This window comes from Aspergillus neoniger, assembly GCF_003184625.1.
Source record: "Aspergillus neoniger CBS 115656 unplaced genomic scaffold BO87scaffold_61, whole genome shotgun sequence".
In the NCBI taxonomy this organism is placed as follows: domain Eukaryota; kingdom Fungi; phylum Ascomycota; class Eurotiomycetes; order Eurotiales; family Aspergillaceae; genus Aspergillus; species Aspergillus neoniger.
In genome coordinates, this window is record NW_020291189.1 from 95,313 (window position 1) to 117,370 (window position 22,058).

Sequence of the window (22,058 nt, forward strand, 5' to 3'; positions counted from 1 at the left end):
TGTGATGACATAAGATTATCCACCGCGCTTATGTTACGAAGTCCCCTCCCAAAGAAAAAAAAAGTGGTGGAACAAAAAAAAAAAGGCAAACCGGCAAATAGAGGCGGCGAATTTTGCAAAAACTTTGCACTACACACACTTGATCTCTGGATGAAGATTCCAGATCTTACATAGTATCGATCATTAATACCGCTACATTTGCTTTTTACAAATTTTACCTTACCCATAAAACTCGTTGGCCATTCCGGTTCTGTTGACGAGCACTATGGCAAAGAGCGTCCGGGCGAGTGTTACCAAGCGCAATAGAGCTAAACTCCGAGCCACAGTCTTTGGGCCAGCTGTCGATGCAAGGACCGAAAGACTTTCTGCGAAGCTGCAAGAGCTAGCTTCTCAGCCTCGGCCGAACGAGGAGAAGTCAAGCATGGAACTGGATGATGCAACCACAAGTATGTGAAAGTTCCCCGAGATATTCCAACTACAGCTGACGTGTTATGTGCAACTTAGACAACAACAGTGACAAAAAAGCTAGCAACGTATTGAATTCCACTGGAGGTAAGCTAGGTGCAATTGGGTTTTTGCGTTTTTGTTATTGTTTCTGCCAATCATTTTATGCCAGCTCCCCCTGCTAACCTAGCTCTGTCACAGATATGGATATCGATCAAGGAACTGCTAAGGGTGGCCATGCTCACACCAGGAAGTCGGGACGAATTCAGAAACGTCATAAGAAAGCCCGCTCGTCCATCGTTTTCCGTCCTCATCCATCAAAGGTCAAAGGAAATACGAAGAGACGGTGAAACGCGTGGCATGTTTTGCTTCATTTGTGGTGAAATAGTCGGGCCTTTGTTCAATTATGGAGTTTGGCGTTCTGTGGGAGAGATGGCCATATAACTACCACTGTCTTGGTTGTTTTTGCTTCCCTGTGGCATTTTAGGAAAGGAGCAGAAAACCGGACCGAAGTCGAGCGATAGCATCTGTGGATGCTTTCACGCATCTAATCCCCTGTATTTCAGCCGTAGAAAGTTTATATGAACATGGATCTTAGCTTCGTCAAGGCCGATTAGTATATGGCTACCATTCATCTATAAGCGGATGCTCAAGACTTCTGCTCAAGACCTCAAGGAAACATCCTCTGCCATGCACGAGCGTAATACAAAACTTGTTTGCCAAAGCTGCAAAGCATCAGCAGATGCAGTGTTAGAACAAAGGAGCGTGGCTTCAGTAATGCTCGTGAGATACCCACTATGAAGTGCTATCTAGATGCCTGATAATAACCCCACAAGTCCCAATCTAGTAGGCGGTATATGGTATCAATATAGACGACTGCCCCCTTGGACGACGGCAGTTACTACTAGTAATCATAGCATAAACCGAATGCCGCACCTCACATGAAGTGGTGGCCTCGGATGTCTGGTTTCGAGTTGTCGCAGGCTATTCATAGGACAATAGACACTCAATGGCCATCCTACCACGAAGTTGGGCGGTAATCATCGCCAATGTATTAACCCCCTTAGCAGTCTTAGTATTTTCGTCTGGATTTTTCCCTTATAAGCCATTGATACCAGGGCTTGCAAAAATCGAAGATGGCGGCAACTACACTGCAACTCCAAAGGCTTTTGACAAGGTCATTTTCATGGTTGTCGATGCTCTAAGGAGGTATGAATGTTTCGAAGTGCTCCCGGCTTTTCGTGCCTCCAGCTGAATTTACTCAGTGACTTTGTCTACTCTAATAATTCCGGGTTTCTATTTACCCAAAGGTCAGCAATAGTAAATCTCAAACAAGGTGCTGTCCGTCTAACCTATGTTCCTATAGCCTGATTCGATCAGGAGCTGCACTGCCATTCACTGCCTATGCTAGTTCTCCAACTGTTACAATGCCTCGTCTCAAGGCAATAACAACTGGCTCAAAACCATCTTTTCTGGATGTAATCCTGAATATTGCCGAGTCCGATACTTCATCGACTCTAGCATATCAAGATACTTGGTTGGCACAGTTGAAGGCAAACGGAGGCCAGCTTGTCATGTATGGTGATGACACTTGGCTCAAACTCTTTCCCGGGATGTTCGAAAGAGCAGACGGTACTACGAGTTTCTTTGTATCGGTCAGTAGATGCCAACGGTCGGATTGGTGCATCCAATGGGAGAGCTAAGCTAGTTCGCGCAGGACTTCATCGAAGTGGACAATAATGTAACTCGTCACGTCTCTACTGAGCTTTCCCGTGACGACTGGTCAGCATTCATCATGCATTACCTTGGATTAGATCACATTGGGCATAAAGCCGGTCCTCAGAGGTAAGGGACCAGCCAGCCTTTGGCTTCGGGGAGGGCTAACAAGTACTACATAGCCCTTACATGACAACAAAGCAACAGGAGATGGACTCCATTGTCGCCAATATATATACCAGCATGGAGCAGCAACAACATTTGCAGTCCACTCTTTTTGTCTTATGTGGTGACCATGGGATGAACGATGCCGGAAATCATGGCGGTTCATCCGTGGGTGAGACATCGCCCGCATTGCTCTTCATTTCTCCTAAGTTTCAAGCCTTGGATATCCTCAGACAGTCTCCGACAGACTCGCACAGCGACTTCCAATATTACCGAACCGTTGAGCAAACAGACATAACTCCAACTTTGGCAGGGCTCTTAGGCTTACCGATACCATTGAATAGTCTGGGTGTATTTATCCCAGAACTTCTCGACTTGTGGGAAACGAGTATGTGCACACCTTCCTTGCTAGTGCGCGCAAAATGTCAAGCATACTTATAAATAGCCGGCTCAGGATCGCAAAGAATTGACGTGTTACTCTCAAATTCCCGACAGATCTTGAGAAAGATGAAGGAGACGTTTCCTAACCACAGTTTCGATATCAACTCGATGAATATCGCCTGCGATACCGGGCCTTTAGCCGGCATTGATCTGGCGCTCTGTGCATGGTTTCGGGTCAATATCTTGCTTCAAAACTCCGGCGGAGCCGACAAAAATGATCTTTATTCCGAGCTTGAGTCTGCCCTGTTTGAGTTCTTGAAACATGCACAGAAGGTAATTAGTAGCGCAGCTAGCGACTACGATCTCAGAAATCTTCTTCTGGGCTTAGCCATCACTTCTTTTGTTGTCCTGCTTCCTCTCCCTACGATTTATACTCTGCTCTGTAGGTCTTGGTGTGCTGGGGCATTCTTTGCACTGTGTATCCTGAGCTACGGTGGCATGATGTTCGCTAGTAGCTATGTTGAGGAAGAGCAACAATTTTGGAATTGGATGTTTACTGCATGGGTATTTTGCCTACATGTAAGATCATCCATTCTTCCACGTTGCTCCATGCCCTCCCAGGAGAGGAATACAAGATTCTATCGCCTATATGAGTTGTGTTGTTCCAACTTTGGTGCGTTGGCGCTGCTGCTATCACATAGGGTTCTGAGGCGCTGGAACCAAACTGGTCAGAAATATGCTACTGAACCAGACATCGCTCGGACATTTTTCCCTTCCCATCGGCTAATACTCTGGTTTCTCGTTATCTTAACATATGCCAACACTTGTAGGCATCTCTTAGCCCACCGTCTGTCAAAGCTTTGGCAGCTATATTGTGTCGCAATGGCATTGAGCGCATTTTTGTTGAAGCTGTTATATGTGGCATCAGATTCCCCTGAACTTCTCCCTGAAGCTTTGCTTGTCCTTTGGGAGAGGGGGGTCGATGGAGGGTCTACTGTCCTCTTTACGCGGCTGGTCGTAGTCGGGATTCTGTTTCTCGTTCCATTCTCGATGTGTATCAGAAACACCCCGCAACTGCGTGAGACGAGAGGCAAGTCGAAATCAATCGCGCCTCGGATATCGGCTAACATATTACAGTGGTCCCGAGTACCGTCTTCCATGACGCCCTCACCCTTTTCTTGGTAACTCAATCAAGAGCTACGAACATTCCGATATTTCTAATACTCAGGGCCCATGCAAATATACTTGCTACGATGAATCTTTCTGCCCTCGAGCTAGCTATCACATCTTTGATCGCGCAGTATATGACCTTCTTCGCATTTGGAGGTTCGAATTCAATAGCCACAGTCGACCTTTCCAATGCATATAATGGCATCGGCACCTACAATGTCGTCTTGGTTGGGATCTTAACATTTATAAGTAATTGGGCAGGGTCAATATGGTGGGTATCAGCTGCTCAGGTTCTCCGGCTAAGTCAGGCTAGGCATGATAGAGAGAGTCACATGGCTCTTCTCACATTCCACATGGCAGCCACATTAATGTCGGTTATGGCTGCATGCACGATCCTGAGGTCGCATCTTTTCATCTGGACGGTCTTCTCTCCCAAGTACCTCTATGCAATGGCGTGGGCCATCCTCAACCACTTGGCCGTTAACTTGCTTGGCGAGGTCTTGCATGTAATATCATCCAAACTGGCGAACCATTTAGCAGTGGGGTTGTTATAGTATGAAAGCAGACGGAAGGATTCTACTGAGCCGAAGCCGAAAGATAGGAAAACTGCATATATAGGTTATGCTCTTTAGGATGTATATCTACTAGCTACCGTTCAAGGCATGTCAGCGAGACCCGCTATTTGCACCTATAGAAGGCTATCAAATAGATCATCGATGGCATCCTTTTTCCGCTTCTTCTTTCGCATGCTTTTCTTTTTTGAGCCTACTGTGCTTTCCGGAGCCTTTAGAGACACCTCATCATGGGCTCGACGTGAAACCTCCGGAACTTGAGTCTCAGATAGCAGCGTTGGTGTTGAAGAGCCTTCAGGGCGGCAGAGGATGACTCCCATATCCTCTCTTCGTTGCGCATCGATGCCATAGATGGGGCCAGTAGAAGCCTTTTCTGTTTGTGATGACAATCTCAGCTCCTTATCGATCCCTGTGGCTTTTGCCAAACGGGCAAGGGTGGCAATCAAGACTGTCCCCAGAGTAGAAAACTGTCCATCGGCAACAACTGCGGAGAATGCTCTGGATATTAAATCAGCAAGTATCCTCGGCGATGTCGCATGAAGCGAGGTTATTTAAATTTCGTCTGTTAATCGTTCTCCTAACTTACTGATAGCACTTCGGCATAAGATATGTCACCAAATGATGTCTATGTTGATCAGCAGGAGACTTATCACTGCCAAATGGCTGCCGACTGTCGAGAGATCTGGCGAACTTCAAGGTAACTCGTTTCAGGATCGCCAACCATTTCCACCACTTAGTCCCTCGATGTTGATTTTTATTTCGATGAAATATCAAATGAAGTATAGAATGCACCGCATAAATTCTATCCACATCAATATTCATCCTCTGCCGCAACAACGAGAAGAGTTAATAATTAGCCTGGACGTGAGTTGGACGGTCCTGTGTTGTGTCAAACGGGGTTTTTGTTGCACAAGGAGAGGAAAACGCAACAAGTAAATGTAGCGCTCTGAATTGTGTAATAATAGACTTTGGTCTCAGAGCCTACTTGATTGTGCAGACTTCCCGAACCGTGGGTTAAGAGTGGTGAATTTGAACGACGATGGATATCGAAATATATGAGAGTAGCCGCCGCTAGGGATTAAATTACTTAGTCTTTGAAACCTTGCCGAGAGTCGACAGGTCTAGCTCCTTCGGGGAGAATACCCGAGTACCGACCTCCTAGTCTATGTAGCAGCATTCAAATGTACTCCATTATCCCCGCTTCACCTATAGCGCCCCTGGATTACAGTGACCTCGTGTGAGGCCTAGAACGCAATTTTCACCGCCACATCGGGAAAACGAGAAGGCCATGCAACGAAGATGATTTGATTCTTCTGGATGTATTTGAAATCACAGATTACCAAACATCTGAAGGATCAATGAACAGTAGGAGCAGGGCACCGAAATCTCACAGAGAAAGGGTTCCAACATTTAGACACAATTCGAGACACCGTACCAAGCCAACCAGGGCCATGAGGTTTTCTCCCATGGGTCAAATGCTGGCCGTCGCTCCAATCGAGCGCTGGTATTCGACATAAGTAGAACAAACAAGCTGAAAACATAAACGGGGAAGATCTAACTTGAAAGGGTGGGATAGCGATTGGTAGGAGTTGACTTTTACCAGTACGCTTTCCGGGGTCGCAAGCGTAGGCACGGCTATGTAGGCAATTTTCCTTGGTTTTTTCCCTAGATTAGATGAGAGTCCAGCTGGCCAGTAAGCAGCCCTTGAGAATGGTGAGTTGAAAGGCTTAGGGTCCGCTTTCGTGCACTGATTCATGCCACATCTTCATACCAGGATAAGTACAGGGGCCACTCCTGAGACCATTACCGACACCGTAGGGACGTCTTGGTGCGAATGTTCGGACATATACTACTTCGCGCTCGGCTGCAGTGGTTCCACGATCGAATTGAGAACGGCGACGGCGCTGCTCGTCACGGTACTGCTGACCGACGCGCGGAGCAAATAGTCCTAGAGATGCTGATGAGTGTAGTTCTTCCAAGGCACGCAGATATGTGCTCTTACCAACATGTTCCGCATTCTCAATGCTGCGACGCATTTTGGAAGGGTTGTCTGGTCCAGGAAAGCGATCCTCGGTCCCAGCAAGAGGGCCTGTGCCGGTCTGGAAAATCTGCGAGAATAAGCTTCATCTCCAAATTTACGTCGACTGGATGGCAGGGATGATATGAACCTTTGGTCGAAATGATGGATGTTCCAGCATGACGGAACTATTACGGAACTTTTGCACCAAGCAATCTTTTCCTTGTATAGCTGACCTGTGGTTTTAGATAATCCATAGTCTGCTAGGGATAAGCGAGTACGAACTTGCATAAGACACTTCAGCCACCTTGTCACTGTTGAAACAATTCCTGTACATGCGTTAAAAAAATGGACATGTGGTATTTCCTTCAGGCTCGGCATACCAGGTTCGTCCCGCTCTTGCGTTGATAAACTACATGGAATTAGTGGTTTCGATGAAGAGAACCAGGACGATACTAACATCAATGATATCAATCGGCTAATGATCTGTCAGTAGTGGCTGCCGGGGTCGGTGAGATAAACTCACATCTTCGAAATTTATAAAGGCGTACCCGACGCTGGCAGAGACAATGTCAGATACTGAAAATGGCGGCGTTCCATATATTGGCAGTCATACTTGCAGTTATTTGCGAAATCTGCAGGGATGGCATGGGGGTTAGTCGGTTCAAATCGACCTGTTTGAGCTGGGATATCAACTCACCTATCCGTAAGTACATAAAGTCATATTTTCCATGGCTTGTCTCATCCACAATAGCTTTGAGCATAGCCTTCTCTTATTAGAATTTCCAAGTCTGCATATTGACAACAGTATCTTTCCAATGGAGTTTTGCTCACCTGGTCGATTTTATTAGGGATGTTGCGGAGCATAATCTGTGAATGAAGGCGCATGTCAGTTAGCAAACTAGGGAGCATGAGCCGGTGATAATACCGTCGTTCTGACATCCAAGCCGAGACGTATTCTCTCTATATCGACTGCATTTTGGCTGCCCATGCGTAAATCAGGATAGCGGCTAAGTTCGCGGCGAGGAGAGGGGAAGATCCTTTCACCAGCCTTAGACATCCAGTCTATGAGACTAGCATGTTCACCTGGGGGCACCGTGGAACGACCGGTAGGGCTTAATTCCATGAAGGAAGCACGACCCGGTCTAACTGAGGTCCACGATGTGGACTTTGTGAAAGAAGCCTCCTCGGCTGGAGGGAACTCCTCTCTTGAAGATGTTTCGGCCGTAAATGGCAGCTCGCACTTTCTCTCTTCTATATCTGGCCTGAAAAGAGAGATGTCTAGGATGCAATCCTTTAACGACTTTTATTAGCCACTTGGAAGGAGAGAAAATGGGTTGTCTGCGTACATCAACCGACGTCCCATTGAGGGTGGTCAAAACGTTCTCAGCATCACGCGTGTTGAAGTACTCAATATGAAATTCGCCAATATTTTCTTGCTCAGTTGGCAAGGATGTGAAAGACCTTAAGTCACCGAATGTCATAGAGAGGGTTTCAAGTGAGCGAGCAACAGTGTGCTGGTTGAGGTTGGGGTTTCTGCCGTCATAATAGACGGTGACAAGCAGCTGACCCTCGTAGTTAGAAGTCTGTGGCAGAAGAGAAGGCTCAACATGCTTGACATATTCTTTAGGGGCAATCGTAGAGATGTGCCATTCAGGCCTCAGGACTTTGACCTTTTCTATTGCCTTGGTCGCTTCCCGACTGTCCGTGAATGCGACATAGACCTTGCCCATGGAATTGAGTTCTGAAAGCACGGGGCCTCTGAGGGAGCTAAATTCACGACGCTGTCCAACATCAAAATCAGTAATGTAACTTTCTATTCACCGAGCTTGATCAGGGCAGGATATATATGTTTGTTCTTCCTCCTGAAATTGGCCACTTACATTGAAAAATCCAGCCAATGACATATAGGTAAGATTTTTCGGCACATTTTCAATAACCAGGGCTCGGCTATGGCTCTCGCTGCCGAATGTCTGGTAGTCCATGATATTCGGACGGTTCCTCGTATCAGCCTGACTATTGCCTATGACTCCATAATTCAGTGGGTATCTGTCCGGGGCCTGGAGAGGGCCATTCCTAGCTTCGCATGGATCAATGTCCGAGCTTGCTGTTAGATAGCCAACGCCGGAAAAGCCTCGAGACAGTGAAGGTGCCTTGCTCCTAGATAGAACGTTGTCTGCCGCGCCAATTGGTGTGAAGCTTGCTGCCGTTGGTGAAAGTTGAACACGGGTAGAAGTGTTCGTCGACACCAGAAAGGGGTCAGAGGACGAGCTGGTCTTGTCACTGACGGGTCTGAAACCAAGATAGACATCGTACACTTACGTCAGGTATAACTTTCGTTTGCCAATGTCGCCCAATGGATCACCAACATTGGAGTCAGAGCGAAGGCAGGTAGATCGCATATCCTCAGGCGAATATGCTGTAAGCTTGGTGTCAGGGGACCCATTGGCAGAGCCTATGTCATTAGTAGAAACAGGACTGCTCAAGCTGTGGGACGTATCGTTTGGCCTCATGCTGTGAGGATGTTGATAAAATCCAGTTGAATATAGGATATTTCTGTCTTATCGGGGGTGGTCTGTCTTGGAGAGCGAGCCCAGACTCACAGTCAGATGTGGATAAAAGCACCTTACAGCAAACAAACCCAGGAAAACGTGATATTGAAGTAGAGGCCTCGGCCGCCTAGAAGTCTGCCCGAAAAAGCAATCGAACAAGAGATAAACCCTCTGTCACGTCGAATATCGGAAGCAGAAGGAGAGTGGGATAAGACCAACAGAACACGTCTCAAGGGGAAGATGTGGAATAGCACGTCCCACAGAGCGAGATAAACCCCAATAGCATACCGCTTCTAGAGCCTGATTTTACACATACTGCGACGGGACTGGAACCACGAGCACCATCCCCAATCTAGGCGCCAAGGGTGGAGACTGAACAGTTCACCAATTTACACTCGGTTAATAACACAGGGAAATTGCCCCTTGTATATCTCATCTGTTGTAGAAATCACAAAATATGTGAAATTCTGGTAGGTACTCGGGAGATAGTCAAGATGCAGAGAACTTGTAGTGTCACCCCATTCGAGCTAAAGGGTTGTTAAAGTACTGTGTACAGTAAGAGGTTGAATTCCAGACTCATATAAACTGCCCTGATACCAATGCCCAAAGAAAGAACATGGGAGGAACCCCTCACTTGATCCCCTCGGTTGTGCAAGTGGCCCATGGTAAGATGTTTCAAGGGTTAATAATGAACCAGAGAAGGCTGGTGTCAAATTGCTACTTGATGTTCATACTTGAGAGGAACCCGAACACATCAGCAATCTTCCCTCACGGTTCATCCACCTCTTGATAGCTTGTTTTAAATGGGCTTGGAATACTCAGTATCCTGGCTTTGCAAATGACTCCAAGCCTCTTTTCAGCTCAAGAAAAAAAAATGCTAGTATCAGTGATACTTTTCTTGGAAGGTAAAAGGTAAACACAGAGCAGAGTAAGAAACGATAGCCGCCTTCAGGTCTATGCCAGCTGAACATACAGACTACTTCGAAGTCTTTATAGGAGAGAAAATTTGAAACTCTTGAAGTCTACTCGGTGGGAAATCTTAGGGGTTAAACAAACCAGGTATATGAGGAAGCGGACAAAATGATCCTTGGAGGACTGAAAATGGAGACAGTGAAACCCTAGCTGCTCTTAGCAGGTATGACTTTAGTCACTAGATAACTCAAATGCCTAAATTTGATATTCCTTAGAGATCATAGTTCATAGTAGTTCAATCAGAGTACCTTGTAGTAGTAAACTGAGTCTTGAGCGGCGAGCTTCACGCTTTCATTGGATATTGGACATAACTAAGTTTGGCTGTTTCCAAAACGGGCTAGAGCAATGTATGCCCGCGGCCCCATCTCGTGGAATCCCCGCAACGGCTGAGGAATCGGAAAGCTGGCAGGGAAACAATATTAAGAGTACAACTTATCACAAATCATGGGGGTTTCAGCATACTGTGTAACCTTACCCGCGCAAACCGAGTGACTCTTCTGTGTCCGCGAATAATTGACTCGCTTCTTGCAGTTCCTTTGAAGTCTTTACTGCCCCCTTTTTCGAGAATTTGACGCGCGTTTTGTCTTTGACAGTGAGCAAGTTGTCACGCCAGTCGATTGGTTTCTGTTATCTACCGCAGCCGACTCCCACATACAAACTCGTCGCAATGCCATCAGTGGCACCATCTCGCAATGAGTCTTCATACCTCCTGAATCAGGTACGCATGGGAAAAGGGTTTGTGCGACGGGCTACTAACTAATACTCATGACTTTCATAGCTTATCATATCTCCCTCAGACGCGGACTACCTCGACCAATTGATTCCTTCCATCAAAGAGTACAGCGTCGGCAACCGAACATCACAACTATCACAGACTTTGTCTAGATTTGCTAGTGACAAGGAGGCTGAGATAGAGACAATATGCAATACCAATCACCAGGAATTCGTAACATCAGTGAATCAACTTTTGCGCATCAGGGAAGGTACAGTCAGCCTGACTGCTGAAATATTGGACCTTAACCAATCGATACAAGCAAGCACCGAAAAGCTGGCTGAACAAAAGAGAGCTCTGGTAGAGTCACGGAGTCACCGACAGAACATCGATGAGACTTCTAGAGCTATACAGGACTGTCTCGAGGTGTTGCGTCTCGCGAATCAAGTTCATGATCTACTCGCTAAGAAGAATCATTATGCCGCACTGCGCGCTTTAGAAGAATTGCAAAATGTCCATCTTAAAGGGGTGACGCAGTATAAAATCGCGGACATGATTCAGCGCTCAGTCCCAACAACACAAAAAGCAATAGCTGAAGCTGTCATGTCTGACCTTAATACTTGGCTATACAGAATCCGAGAAATGTCGCAGTACCTCGGGGAGATCGCTTTATATCATACAGACTTGCGAAAGACCAGGCATAAGGAGCGGACAGAGATATCTCCATATCTTGGTCAATTCAAGCTCAATTCGGCAATTGAGCTGGTATCCGACGAGAGCGAAGAGTACGATCTTTTGCAAAACGAGGAACTTCAAGTGGACTTTACGCCTTTATTTGAATGCCTCCACATTCATCGATCATTAGGGCATATGGATAGATTTCGAGTTGAGTACGCTAATACTCGGCGTCGGCAGAAGGAACTTTTGCTACCAGCCTCCATTACTCTTGTTGATGAAGATGGGGCTAGTCTGCACAATCTTCTCGAAGAAATGGCAGGATTTGCCATTGTCGAGCGTTCTACAATGAAGAGGGTTCCGGACCTGAGGTCTTCTGTTGATGTGAGTTTGTTCTTTGAATGAACGGGTAGATTTGTTGGGCTGAACGAATTGGTGAAGGTCGATGAATTATGGGATTCTATGTGCCAAACAGCTGTGATCCTAATATCGGGGGCTCTCCATGAGGTTGACAATGCTGAGAGCCTACTGAAAATAAAAAATCTCATCGCATTGTTCATGCAAACAATGAATGTCTGTTGACCTCTGAGTCTGAATGTTGGCGAGACATACTAACTAATATGAAAATAGACATGGGACTTTCACGTCGGGGTGTTCGATGACTTTCTTTTGATTCTTTTCAGGAAATATGCCGACCTTCTCAAGAAAAGATTTAGTGACGATTTCCGAGAGGTATGTTTCCTTACAAATCGGTTCGGTTTCTCTATATTAAACCCCGTGAAGATAGTATCGACCGATGATTATATGCCTATGCCTATCCAGACAATCGAGGAATTTGACAAGGTACTGAATGTCAGTTGGTACAGCCCTGACAAACCAAGGGAGGAGCAAGTGTACGTTCCTACTGTCAACTTAAGACACTTAAATCAATCATTACTAACGATAGCGCAGGTTTCCGTGTGTCTTACCATTTTCCCAAATGTATCCCTTATGCTGCATCGACATCCGCAACTTTCTGAACCAGTTCTACTTTTTTGCCAATGACGATTTCTCTCACCCCAGTCTCATTGACGAAACCCTAAGGGATGTAAGTATGCTATATCACATATACCTTCACATTTCTTACCATTCTAGGCACTGGATGAACTCCTATCAGACAAAGTTTGCGACACCCTTGTCGAACGTCTTTCCTCACAATATCTGGGGCAGATTGTGCAGATTCTGATAAACCTAGAGCATTTTGAGCTTGCCTGTCGCGAACTCGAGCTGTTACTCGCTGCTGCTCGATCACAGAATGTCTCCGGTGACGTGGTCACTTTGACCGCTACCGAAAAGTTCAGAAGCAATAAGAAAGCGGCAGAGAAACGTATCTTTGAAGTAGTCAATTCCAAGATTGATGACCTCATAGAAACGGCTGAGTACGATTGGATGGCATCTGTCCCACCCGCAGAGCCTAGCAACTACATGCAAACACTAACACGCTTCTTGTCAAACATCATGAACTCGACGCTCCTCGGCTTACCGACAGAAATCAAAGAACTTATCTACTTCGACGCTCTCAGTCATGCCGCGAATATGATTCTTGTAAGTAGCGCCAAGCGATAAATCCACTGTATATCTGCTAACCTCCGTCAGGCACTCCCTCTCTCTCCGGAGGTGAAAAGGATCAACCCAAACGGTGTAATGGCTCTTGCAAAAGATGTCGAATACCTATCCCAATTTGTTGATGGTCTTGGTGTTCCCATACTCCGAGAAAACCTTGACGAGCTGCAACAGACTGTGCAATTGATGCAAGCAGATAACACTGACGAGTTCTATGATATATCTACGCGGAACAAGAAGTACGGTCGTGTGGACGCTATTCATGGTCCCGTCCTGTTAGAGAAGTGCGTTACCAACCACCATAGCCTGGATACTATTACTAACCAACAAGAAGGATCATACGTACCGTTCAAAGTCCTGTAAAAGCAGATAAATTCTCCACTCTCTCCTCGAGATTTGGCAAGAAGTCATGAATTGTGCTGACTACTTGGGCTACTTCATTTCTATGTACCATCGAGCAAGTGCACCAATTTTATTCAGGAAGAACGTGTTGAAAGATATGTGGGTATGAGATCTGCTTCACGATAACTCCGTAACATTTGCAACGCATAGCTGTTGCTACACAGTACATAGCTGGTCACTTCCTTGACCGGGTAGCGGATACGATGGCATGGTGCCGTTGTACTTATAATTCTCGTGTGCCGCTCAGGCTGTGCCTACTTTTGAGTGCCATCATCACTCACTTATTGGTGTCCAGTGCATTAGTCAAGGTTAAGCCAATGTAGATAACAGCTAAAACAATAGGAAAAGGAAAGAGATGAGAAAGGAGGTGTTGTTCTCGTGATAATATTAACATACCTGCTGAGGTGGCAGATGCGGATATGCTGCATACATTCCTTCGAACATTTGAGGCTGATGCTGACCATAGGCAGCCGTGGGGTCAGACTGCACAGCTCCAGCATACATCGTCGGCGGCCGATACTCTTGATCTTGGAGCCCATGCTGACCCAGGGTACTATAGTCCGGCGGAGGCATGTGATGGGGAACACCGTGTTGAGATGGTGGCAGTTGGCCGGTGGCTCCTGCGGGGCCAGGAACGCCTGCAGAAGCTCCAGCTGTCTGGCTAGACCTCTTCGCATGGGACGTGGCCTCCTCGCGAGGTACTATGTCAATGAGGAAATCGAACATATCAGACTTTGATAGTGCTGCTGCAATATCAGACCTCTGTAGTGTACGGCGCTTGTTGTCCTCGGCATGAATCCATGCACGCATGGTCAGTTCAGTGATAAAGATATCACAGCCTTTGGCAAAAAGTATTGGTGCCTCCGCTGATATCATTTTAACCTCTGGGTCAGCCTTCATGACCTTTTTGATGCGAGCAAGTGGTAGCTGGTGTATCTTATAATCATGGTTGTCCGATTCTAGATGATTGATGATGTGCTGCCAGTATGTTGTAAGTATATCACGGGCGGTTCCTTGCAAGCCTTGGTTGACCTGGCGGAATGTCAGTCATGCTATATTCTCTACCAATGTAGAAAACTCACATTCGCCCATGTCCCGGTATAGAGCTCGGCAACAGGCGCATAGCCTTGCGCAGAAAGCTAGACGTATATAGCATGTTAGCCTTAAGAACGTAGGCGTACTCGTAAGCTTCTGAAGGCGACCATACCGCTGCGCTAGCACCTAAGGACATGCCATCAGCCTTGAGCGTGAATTTTCACGTGTATATGTGTATGTAGACATGAACACGCGTAGGGGATTTTGAGGAATACTTACCATAATGCCCACCATTTCGGGTGTCGTACACAGGCTGCTGCCTGCCCTGCTGTGTTCCAGGGGTTTGTGCAGTTTGCTCCATGATTAAATGACTAGCCCAGCCACTTGTGATTAGATATAAGACGTGCGCAACAGTACTGTCACAGACTCGTCTGGCAAATGATGAAAAGGCGATCTCAACAGGCGCGATAGCGGGGTGTTGGGACGCGACAGACTAGACAGAAGCAAGCCAGCTGGTTTACCAAGAGGGTTAAGGGGTCGAAGTCTTAAAGTAAAGTGACCTAGTGAGCTTTATGAAGTAGCAGATCGATAATGGAGATAGAAAGCGCCAAACAGATGATTGTGCTTCGATGCCTTTGTATGTAGGTAGCGTGCAACCATGGCAAAGACGCGGCGCCAAGCGTAGCGCAGCCCGAGTGACGCTAGCAGAAGCCTCTTGGCATTCAGACCCTGCGGAGGTCGATGACAACCCACACTTTCTACTCTGAACATAGTAGTACTCCGGGTGCTAGATATAGGAGATCCATGATTTCGTTCCTTTCTTTTCCAGTGAGCTTGGATAGTTTTGAATTATGTGTCAAATTTCACAATCTGGCTCTTAAGTTCCAGCCAGCATTACGACACTTAAGTCAATGCATTGATTTTTGAGAACACAATTTGATACTTATACATCGGGCTGATCGCTTACAATATCCGGACAGTGTACAAATAACCTAACTGTACAGTCACTAGAAAATGGCATGACTTTATGAGATCATGACGCTCGTATGCCACATTGGTGCTCTGCACTCAAATGTTATACAAAGCAACTGGACCGAGCGACACTAGCTCTAAATAGTCAGGACCTTGCAATATGGGCTATACACTAGCATCCATACTCAACCAACCATTGACATGCAATCATCACTATGTAGTAACATGATGGATAAGTACTACATTTGATTTCCGACACCTTGAAGTGGACTGTTAGATGGCTGTAGCAGCTCGGAAGAATTTCACTCGACCGCCGGAAAGTGGCAAGTTACAGAATAGATGTGACAAATTGTATATACACGCACAGTTTGAAGAATATTATCGGCGCTTCTTGTGCATGCAGAGCCAGTTGGTTTGTTACATTAGCGGTCAGCAAGACAATTACTACTGATACCAAAGCAGTTCCAAAACGAGACTATAGGGCAGGAATAATAATAACCCGGTATTGCAGGCATATCTCCACATAGGTACTAGTTGCCAAGGGGTTAGTTAAGGTGAGGTTCCGCCCCACAGCACAAATTTTCCATCGAGCTTGCCATTGAACTTCTTCCACAGGAAAGTAGCCCTGAATTTACGCTATAAATACCTACCTTGTGGGCTTCCACTTTCTGGTCTTCCTTTTACCTTAACTTGTGCACACCCGAGTTACCTGAATCCTCTACTATAGGACATGACAGGTGCAACATGCATTGAACTTACCAGTGTCCCACCACAGGATGAGGTCAGGTTAAATGATGAAGATATTGAACAGTTGCTTTGCGAGGCTGAGGATCGCTTGAGGCCCAGTGATGCTAGGGTCAATGCTTCCAATGCCGATAGCTTGACCAATGTGGGTTTGGAAGCAACCTCAGTTCAGTATGTGTACCCGTCAAAATTTGTACGCCTTCGAAAGCTAATTTGTTGTTGCTTAGTATCCCTAAGTTGGCCCCAGGAGGCTCCCTAAGGCCATATGTCCGTCAACAAGATGATGTTGCAGTTGTGGATGATGCCATCGGAGCAATGAATAGCCCCAGCGTCAGATCGCCACTCGAGATGCGACCGACTGGATCTAAATCAAAGCCAAGTTCCAAGGTGAGACGCGTTACTTCCCCTTGAACACCTTTGTTGTGTCGTTTGTCACGGATGCTATGAGGAAAATTAATCCCATCGCGTAAGCGCTTGATGCAGCTAAACATCCCGTACTGGGATGCGCTGTGCCTATGAGAGTACACATTTTTGTTTCATAGTTACTCTGAGCATCATCCCCATCATTACTATCCTGCTATTTTGCCTATATGGGTGACGATAGCTAACTTGTCTTCTTTTCAGGACAAACCCACAGCTGGCAGCGCTTGGTTCAACCTTCCAAAGACGGAGTTGACCACAGAACTCAAGAGAGACCTGCAGTTGCTTCGAATGCGCTCAGTATTAGATCCAAAGAGGCATTACAAGAAGGAGGGCGGCAAAGCACGCCCTCCTCAGTATTCTCAAGTGGGAACCATCATCGAAGGTCCGACTGAGTTTTTCAGTAGCCGCATCGCTAAAAGGGATAGAAAGAAGACTTTCGTTGAGGAAGCACTGGCAGCGGAGCAAGGAAACAAGCGATTTGAGGCTAAGTACAAGGACATCCAGTCTCTCAAGCAGAGCGGCAAACGTTCCTACTACAACAATTTGCGAGCGAAACGGAACACGAGGAGCAAGTGAATGAATTGGCTTCTGTTCAGACAGTCATAATGACCAGTCTCTGGACAAAAGAAACCTAATTTGAAGTCTCTGACATTGCCGGAGCGTCTAGTTGTGCCCCAGTGCTCAAATAGTCCTCCCCATCCGCGCTGACTCACTGACCACCGATCGTACCTCCATACGAGCCTGACTGAAAGACATCCGCGATGGTTTGTATAACAAGCTTCTTGAATTGATAGTTACTATCAGTGCGCGAAAACTGGAGGGGGTCATGCGGTGCATACCTGCATGTCCGTGGCAGCGGAGCGGCCTGCCTCAAGGACTTCCTGATGGTCCGCTTTTCCTTCTTGCAAAATCTCACCGAGCTCTGCTACATCTTTCCCATCAAGACGGTGGTCGTCTCCGCGAGGCACTGGTGAGAGAACCGCGTTATTCGTTACCAGGCTCAAAGCTAGGACTCTAATCCCGCAATGCCTGGCAACAACAATCTCCGGTACGGTCGACATCCCGACAAGATCGGCGCCTAGCTGGCGAAGCATGCGGCATTCTGCTCGGGTCTCATAACTGAATTCTTCAGAATTCTGGTCATTAGCTCATCAAGATGGACAAAGCTTACCTTGGACCCCCGACGAAGGCATACACTCCCTCATGCAGTCTTCTTTTGCTTTCTACATTTACTATCTTGGCCCATGCTTTGTGGACGTTACAACGCAATTGAAGGTCGTACGCATCTGATAGAGGTGGAAACCGGGGGCCAAACTCCTCCGAGTTCGGACCGCGTAGTGGATGAACCCCCGCCAGGCCAGCCAAGAATATGTGCTAGAATTGAATGTGTTAAGCCTGTGCTTGGATGCTGGCAAGTAGTGATAGACTTACATCATTCAGCAGAACAATATCTCCTACCATATATTCAGGATTCAGTCCCCCGGCGGCGTTGGTTACTATAAACCAGTAAACTATCAGTAGTACATCACTTGGGCTTCGACGAAGAAAGAGCATATAACTGACGGGTTATTGTGTCAACCCCCAAGAGTTTGAAGACACGTATAGGAAATGTCACTTGGTCAATGGAATGCCCTTCGTAATAACTTTTGGAAAGTTTTATTAGCAAGCTAAGTAAATAACCCCTTTTGATGGAGGAGCCTCACTGAGCACGGCCAACCATCAACACTGTAGGTATATTTTCACTGAGTAGTCCAAAGACTAGTTTTCCTGCATGGCCAGCAACTTGATAAATGAGCGTAAAGCGTCACGGCTTTCGAATTATGAGGACACGGCTACCTGTTGAACGGGGAAAGTGGGGTATGGAAGCATAATCGAAATCGACTTGAGGCAAGCGATCAATGGTACTTGCGAGCCCTCCCAAACCAGAGCCACAGATTATTGCAACTCGAGGTGCTTTCAATGAATCCGGTAGGCGTTCCTTCAGGAATGAGCATGCCTCACTCGCATGTTGAAATGATGAGCTGCGAGAGGATGCCATGATTGCTTGAAGTATGATTCTCGCTCCAATTTCACGATAGTAGTTGTGGTGGGTAAGTTGGTTGTCAAAAAGGGTACACCGGGGCCATAAAATATATCTACAGCGTTAGGATCAACTTGACTGTGCTCTTAATTCCCAAGAACGCACGATTTATCATCCACAACTAGTAGTAGTATCAGATGCCGATAAATAGTCATGTGATCGGATGAGCAAGCAAGGCGGTCAATTTTCGTGGCCAATCAAGGGTGGCCTTCCGCTCGCTATCCTTGGGGCCCTGATGGAAAAAAGATTGTAGGTATTCAAGTGAGTATGTACAAGGTCCCTGCAATACTACGGACCTAGGGATTTGGCGCATTGTTCTTTGTGTTCCATTTATTCAACTCTTCCAGACATTGATTTCAACCATGACATTATCCCTCAACCCTCGGCTACTTAAATGCACTGGCAGGCAGTTCCAGGTAATCTTTCGTCACCCCATCCTACCCTTTTAGCGAAACCATACCAACAGCTTTCAGTTACTAGCAGGTTTTAGAGGTTACAGCACTTCCTCTGGGATAACCCATCATGCACCGTCAACGAACGATACTCTCCACCCAGCAGGCTCAGCTGAATCCAGTGCACTGTTAGCGCTCTCACGACCACCTTGAACAACTTCGAAGAGCTGACTTGTGTGTTCGTACAGGAACTCGACCGAGACGCAAACGAAACAATGGTCTGAACTTTGATTCATATCTCCAATAAATTGCTCTCGATGACATGCGCTCACTCATGATTAGGAGAGAACGCCTTGAGAGCATTAATGATAAGGCTCGACTTCCCAGGAGCGTTCAAGCTGTGTACCTACGACCCCTCCGGAGGAAGGCCGAATTTGGCCTGCCAGTTTGTGATCTTCAGTTGAGATCTTACAGCGTACGGAACGTCGAATTTTTCGCCGATTTTGCTGTGCGGGCGGCTTATTATCTGAACCTCCCTGTCTCGGGGCCGGTGCCCCTGCCACGAATTGTTGAGCGATGGACCGTTCCTAGAAGTAACTTCGTGCATAAAAAGAGTCAGGAGAATTTCGAAAGGATTACGCTCCGACGCTTGGTACAAATCAAAGACGGCAACCCTCAGGTTGTACAGACATGGCTAGCATTCTTGCGCAAGCATGCTTTCTACGGAGTCGGCATGAAAGCAAATGTTTGGGAACATGAAAGCCTTGGTATATTGCAATTCTTACCTTGCTTTGTCTTCGATTTTGTTCGCCACGTCACTAACTATATCGTGGTCACAGACGTAGCTGCAAACTTGGACAGCACTCTTCCAGAAGTCGAGAAGTCGCTTCAGCCTTACCTTTCACAATTTGGTCATCGGCAAGATGCAACATCTTGTGACTCGATTTCGGATATCCTGGACAACGAACGATTCGTTGCATACAAGGGCCCCTTAACTACAGCACGCAAGGCATAAGCACCATGTCATCCAATACTCTGTATAATATCACATAGTTGTCATCATCTTGTACGAATTTGCCAATTCCCACAGTCCCACTTCTTATAATAGCTTTGTCTATAAGCCTTCCATAATGAGTTCTTGCTAGGGAAAGGCAGATGTATTGGTGTCATGTCTTTTGTTGCGGCTTATACGTGCTTTATGAGATTCATTGAGTAGCCACTAGACAATCTTATTCAACAGCTGGGCCAACTAGTAGTCTAGTTAATCACGTGACTGAAATTGTGCAAAGCACGAAACAACCTCGGACATATACCTCCTTGGGACGGGCTTCCATGTGATGAAAAGAACAGCCATGCATGTTAACATATGTCGGTATAGCCGCATCCTGACAATAGCTCATCGGCCTAGTTCGATTCAGCCCCAACTGGAGGTTGTGAGTCGGAAGCCGAGTAGTTTCAGCTTCCGAAGATGGAGTAGTTGCCAAACTCCACGCTCACCACGTTTTGCTAAAACGATCTTCTCCGGGATTCAACCCACAGGTGTACCGCATTTAGGGAATTACCTGGGTGCCCTAAGAGAATGGGTAAAGCTACAAGATGACGCGAGTGATGGGACGAGTTTGTACTTCTCCATAGTTGACCTGCATGCATTGACAGTACCCCAAGAAAGCGCCCAGCTGAGACAGTGGAGAAAAGAGGCACTTGCTACTCTAGTAGCTGCTGGCCTTGACCCCGATCGCTCAACCATATTCTACCAAAGTTCTGTATGTGATTAATTGGCTTTAACAGAGTCTTGCGCTAAACAGTACTAGGTAGCAGCGCATGCGGAATTGTTCTGGATCCTGTGCACAGTAGCCTCCATGGGATACCTGTCACGAATGACTCAGTGGAAGGTAAGCACACATGACAATGAAAATATTACAGAAAGTGTTGGGGATCTTCTGAGGAGGTTAAAGCCTTAGCATTGACACGGATTAGAGCAAACTCCAATTGCCTGAAGACACAAATCTAGATACTTCAGAGGCCAGGTCAAGGCTGCGACTCGGCCTTTTCTCGTATCCTGTTCTCCAAGCGGCGGACATACTAGTACACAGGTTCGTTATCACGACATTTAGTTTGATCACACACTAACGCAACCCAGAGCTACACATGTTCCCGTCGGAGAGGACCAGAAACAGCACCTTGAGTTTTCCAGAAACATAGCAAACAGCTTCAACCACGTCTATGGCACAGTGTTTCCAGCCCCAGAGTCACTTATATGTGTGTCCTTTTTATGATGGTTTCATTGCATGCGGTAGAGAATATTGACTAACTTCAATTTCATCTATTAGCACCTGCAAAACGAGTCATGTCTCTCAAAGAGCCAACATTGAAGATGTCGAAATCTCATGTAGACGAACGGTCGAGAATCCTGCTCACTGATTCACCTGGCCAGATCCACAAAAAGCTTAAAGCGGCGCTTACTGACTCTGAAACAACAATAACTTACGATCCTCTTCGCAGGCCGGGCGTCTCTAATCTTCTGGAGCTTCTTAGCCACTTCGAGGGACGGTCGTGCGAAGAGTTAGTTCTGGAGTTCCAGTCAACCAGTCTGCGAGCACTTAAAGAGAACCTCGCCCATAAAATATCCAATCACCTGCAGCCTATAAGAGAAAAATATTTCTCGCTGATGGAGGATAAGACTGGCTACCTTGAGGACATATCAGAGAAAGGTGCTCGAGCCGCTCGAGCCAACGCTGAGCTGACCATGACACGAGTCAGAGAAGCTATGGGCTTGTGAGGGTATATTCTGGTGCGACGTTCCGTTACGCCTTTCCATTACGTCCTCGCTGTTTGCGCACTTGTTTCTCCAATCTCTAGCCCTCCCCCATTTCTCCAGATGTACATATGATTCCCGGTGAACTAGCCGTGCTGGCAGGATTGTTGGCAATGTGATTACCATGCGTTACTAATTCATATCATATTCTGATATATGCTAGGAGCTGCCCAAGGAATAACCGACGAAGTTTGCCAAACAGATGTTGTAAGGCTTA

General features: G+C 46.6%; 10 protein-coding genes across 10 annotated transcripts; 6 read left to right on the plus strand and 4 right to left on the minus strand.

Moving 5' to 3' along the window:
• Positions 1 to 76: 76 nt before the first annotated feature.
• BO87DRAFT_381157 (DUF2423 domain-containing protein) lies at positions 77 to 1,095 on the plus strand. The gene is made up of 3 exons (XM_025624461.1): positions 77 to 446; positions 505 to 552; positions 646 to 1,095. Exons 1-3 carry the CDS (start codon positions 266 to 268, stop codon positions 792 to 794), a joined length of 378 nt encoding a protein of 125 aa, XP_025474187.1. The 5' UTR covers positions 77 to 265; the 3' UTR covers positions 795 to 1,095.
• A 280-nt stretch (positions 1,096 to 1,375) lies between these two features.
• Positions 1,376 to 4,546, plus strand: las21 (mannose-ethanolamine phosphotransferase LAS21). The gene is made up of 7 exons (XM_025624462.1): positions 1,376 to 1,653; positions 1,710 to 1,754; positions 1,811 to 2,099; positions 2,162 to 2,289; positions 2,343 to 2,713; positions 2,771 to 3,796; positions 3,844 to 4,546. Exons 1-7 carry the CDS (start codon positions 1,454 to 1,456, stop codon positions 4,428 to 4,430), a joined length of 2,646 nt encoding a protein of 881 aa, XP_025474188.1. The 5' UTR covers positions 1,376 to 1,453; the 3' UTR covers positions 4,431 to 4,546.
• Positions 4,498 to 5,270, minus strand: BO87DRAFT_370526 (uncharacterized protein; the record flags this gene model as incomplete). Its single annotated transcript, XM_025622032.1, has 2 exons — positions 4,498 to 4,946; positions 5,035 to 5,270. The coding sequence occupies 2 exons, from the start codon at positions 5,268 to 5,270 to the stop codon at positions 4,565 to 4,567; spliced, it is 618 nt and encodes a 205-aa protein (XP_025474189.1). The 3' UTR covers positions 4,498 to 4,564.
• Positions 5,271 to 6,175: 905 nt separating this feature from the next.
• BO87DRAFT_402015 (putative meiosis protein MEI2) lies at positions 6,176 to 8,978 on the minus strand (the record flags this gene model as incomplete). Its single annotated transcript, XM_025625651.1, has 11 exons — positions 6,176 to 6,396; positions 6,451 to 6,569; positions 6,674 to 6,772; positions 6,849 to 6,877; positions 6,992 to 7,044; positions 7,166 to 7,232; positions 7,300 to 7,335; positions 7,394 to 7,759; positions 7,815 to 8,249; positions 8,349 to 8,757; positions 8,788 to 8,978. The coding sequence occupies 11 exons, from the start codon at positions 8,976 to 8,978 to the stop codon at positions 6,176 to 6,178; spliced, it is 2,025 nt and encodes a 674-aa protein (XP_025474190.1).
• A 1,447-nt stretch (positions 8,979 to 10,425) lies between these two features.
• On the plus strand, positions 10,426 to 13,341 carry BO87DRAFT_370531 (Rab GTPase-binding exocyst subunit SEC15; the record flags this gene model as incomplete). Its single annotated transcript, XM_025622033.1, has 8 exons — positions 10,426 to 10,707; positions 10,768 to 11,760; positions 11,818 to 11,949; positions 12,007 to 12,108; positions 12,160 to 12,269; positions 12,328 to 12,463; positions 12,511 to 12,960; positions 13,012 to 13,341. Exons 1-8 carry the CDS (start codon positions 10,657 to 10,659, stop codon positions 13,339 to 13,341), a joined length of 2,304 nt encoding a protein of 767 aa, XP_025474191.1. The 5' UTR covers positions 10,426 to 10,656.
• A 264-nt stretch (positions 13,342 to 13,605) lies between these two features.
• hapE (CCAAT-binding factor complex subunit HapE) lies at positions 13,606 to 15,111 on the minus strand. Its single transcript, XM_025620894.1, has 4 exons — positions 14,695 to 15,111; positions 14,588 to 14,601; positions 14,463 to 14,519; positions 13,606 to 14,412 (listed from the first exon to the last, which is right to left on the minus strand). The coding sequence occupies exons 1-4, from the start codon at positions 14,774 to 14,776 to the stop codon at positions 13,768 to 13,770; spliced, it is 798 nt and encodes a 265-aa protein (XP_025474192.1). The 5' UTR covers positions 14,777 to 15,111; the 3' UTR covers positions 13,606 to 13,767.
• An 875-nt stretch (positions 15,112 to 15,986) lies between these two features.
• On the plus strand, positions 15,987 to 17,517 carry BO87DRAFT_381163 (Fcf2 domain-containing protein). Its single transcript, XM_025624463.1, has 4 exons — positions 15,987 to 16,302; positions 16,359 to 16,518; positions 16,756 to 17,335; positions 17,394 to 17,517. The coding sequence occupies exons 1-3, from the start codon at positions 16,118 to 16,120 to the stop codon at positions 17,128 to 17,130; spliced, it is 720 nt and encodes a 239-aa protein (XP_025474193.1). The 5' UTR covers positions 15,987 to 16,117; the 3' UTR covers positions 17,131 to 17,335; positions 17,394 to 17,517.
• BO87DRAFT_321510 (purine-nucleoside phosphorylase) lies at positions 17,264 to 18,592 on the minus strand (the record flags this gene model as incomplete). The annotated part of the gene is made up of 7 exons (XM_025619937.1): positions 17,264 to 17,335; positions 17,394 to 17,673; positions 17,726 to 17,928; positions 17,986 to 18,050; positions 18,118 to 18,197; positions 18,258 to 18,336; positions 18,391 to 18,592. 7 exons carry the CDS (start codon positions 18,590 to 18,592, stop codon positions 17,264 to 17,266), a joined length of 981 nt encoding a protein of 326 aa, XP_025474194.1.
• A 281-nt stretch (positions 18,593 to 18,873) lies between these two features.
• Positions 18,874 to 20,323, plus strand: BO87DRAFT_346265 (mitochondrial 37S ribosomal protein uS10m). The gene is made up of 5 exons (XM_025620895.1): positions 18,874 to 19,050; positions 19,108 to 19,214; positions 19,275 to 19,304; positions 19,369 to 19,793; positions 19,866 to 20,323. The coding sequence occupies exons 1-5, from the start codon at positions 18,997 to 18,999 to the stop codon at positions 20,039 to 20,041; spliced, it is 792 nt and encodes a 263-aa protein (XP_025474195.1). The 5' UTR covers positions 18,874 to 18,996; the 3' UTR covers positions 20,042 to 20,323.
• A 55-nt stretch (positions 20,324 to 20,378) lies between these two features.
• On the plus strand, positions 20,379 to 21,805 carry BO87DRAFT_431258 (tryptophan--tRNA ligase MSW1; the record flags this gene model as incomplete). Its single annotated transcript, XM_025627583.1, has 5 exons — positions 20,379 to 20,789; positions 20,838 to 20,918; positions 21,004 to 21,119; positions 21,167 to 21,285; positions 21,357 to 21,805. 5 exons carry the CDS (start codon positions 20,379 to 20,381, stop codon positions 21,803 to 21,805), a joined length of 1,176 nt encoding a protein of 391 aa, XP_025474196.1.
• Between the last annotated feature and the right edge of the window lie 253 nt (positions 21,806 to 22,058).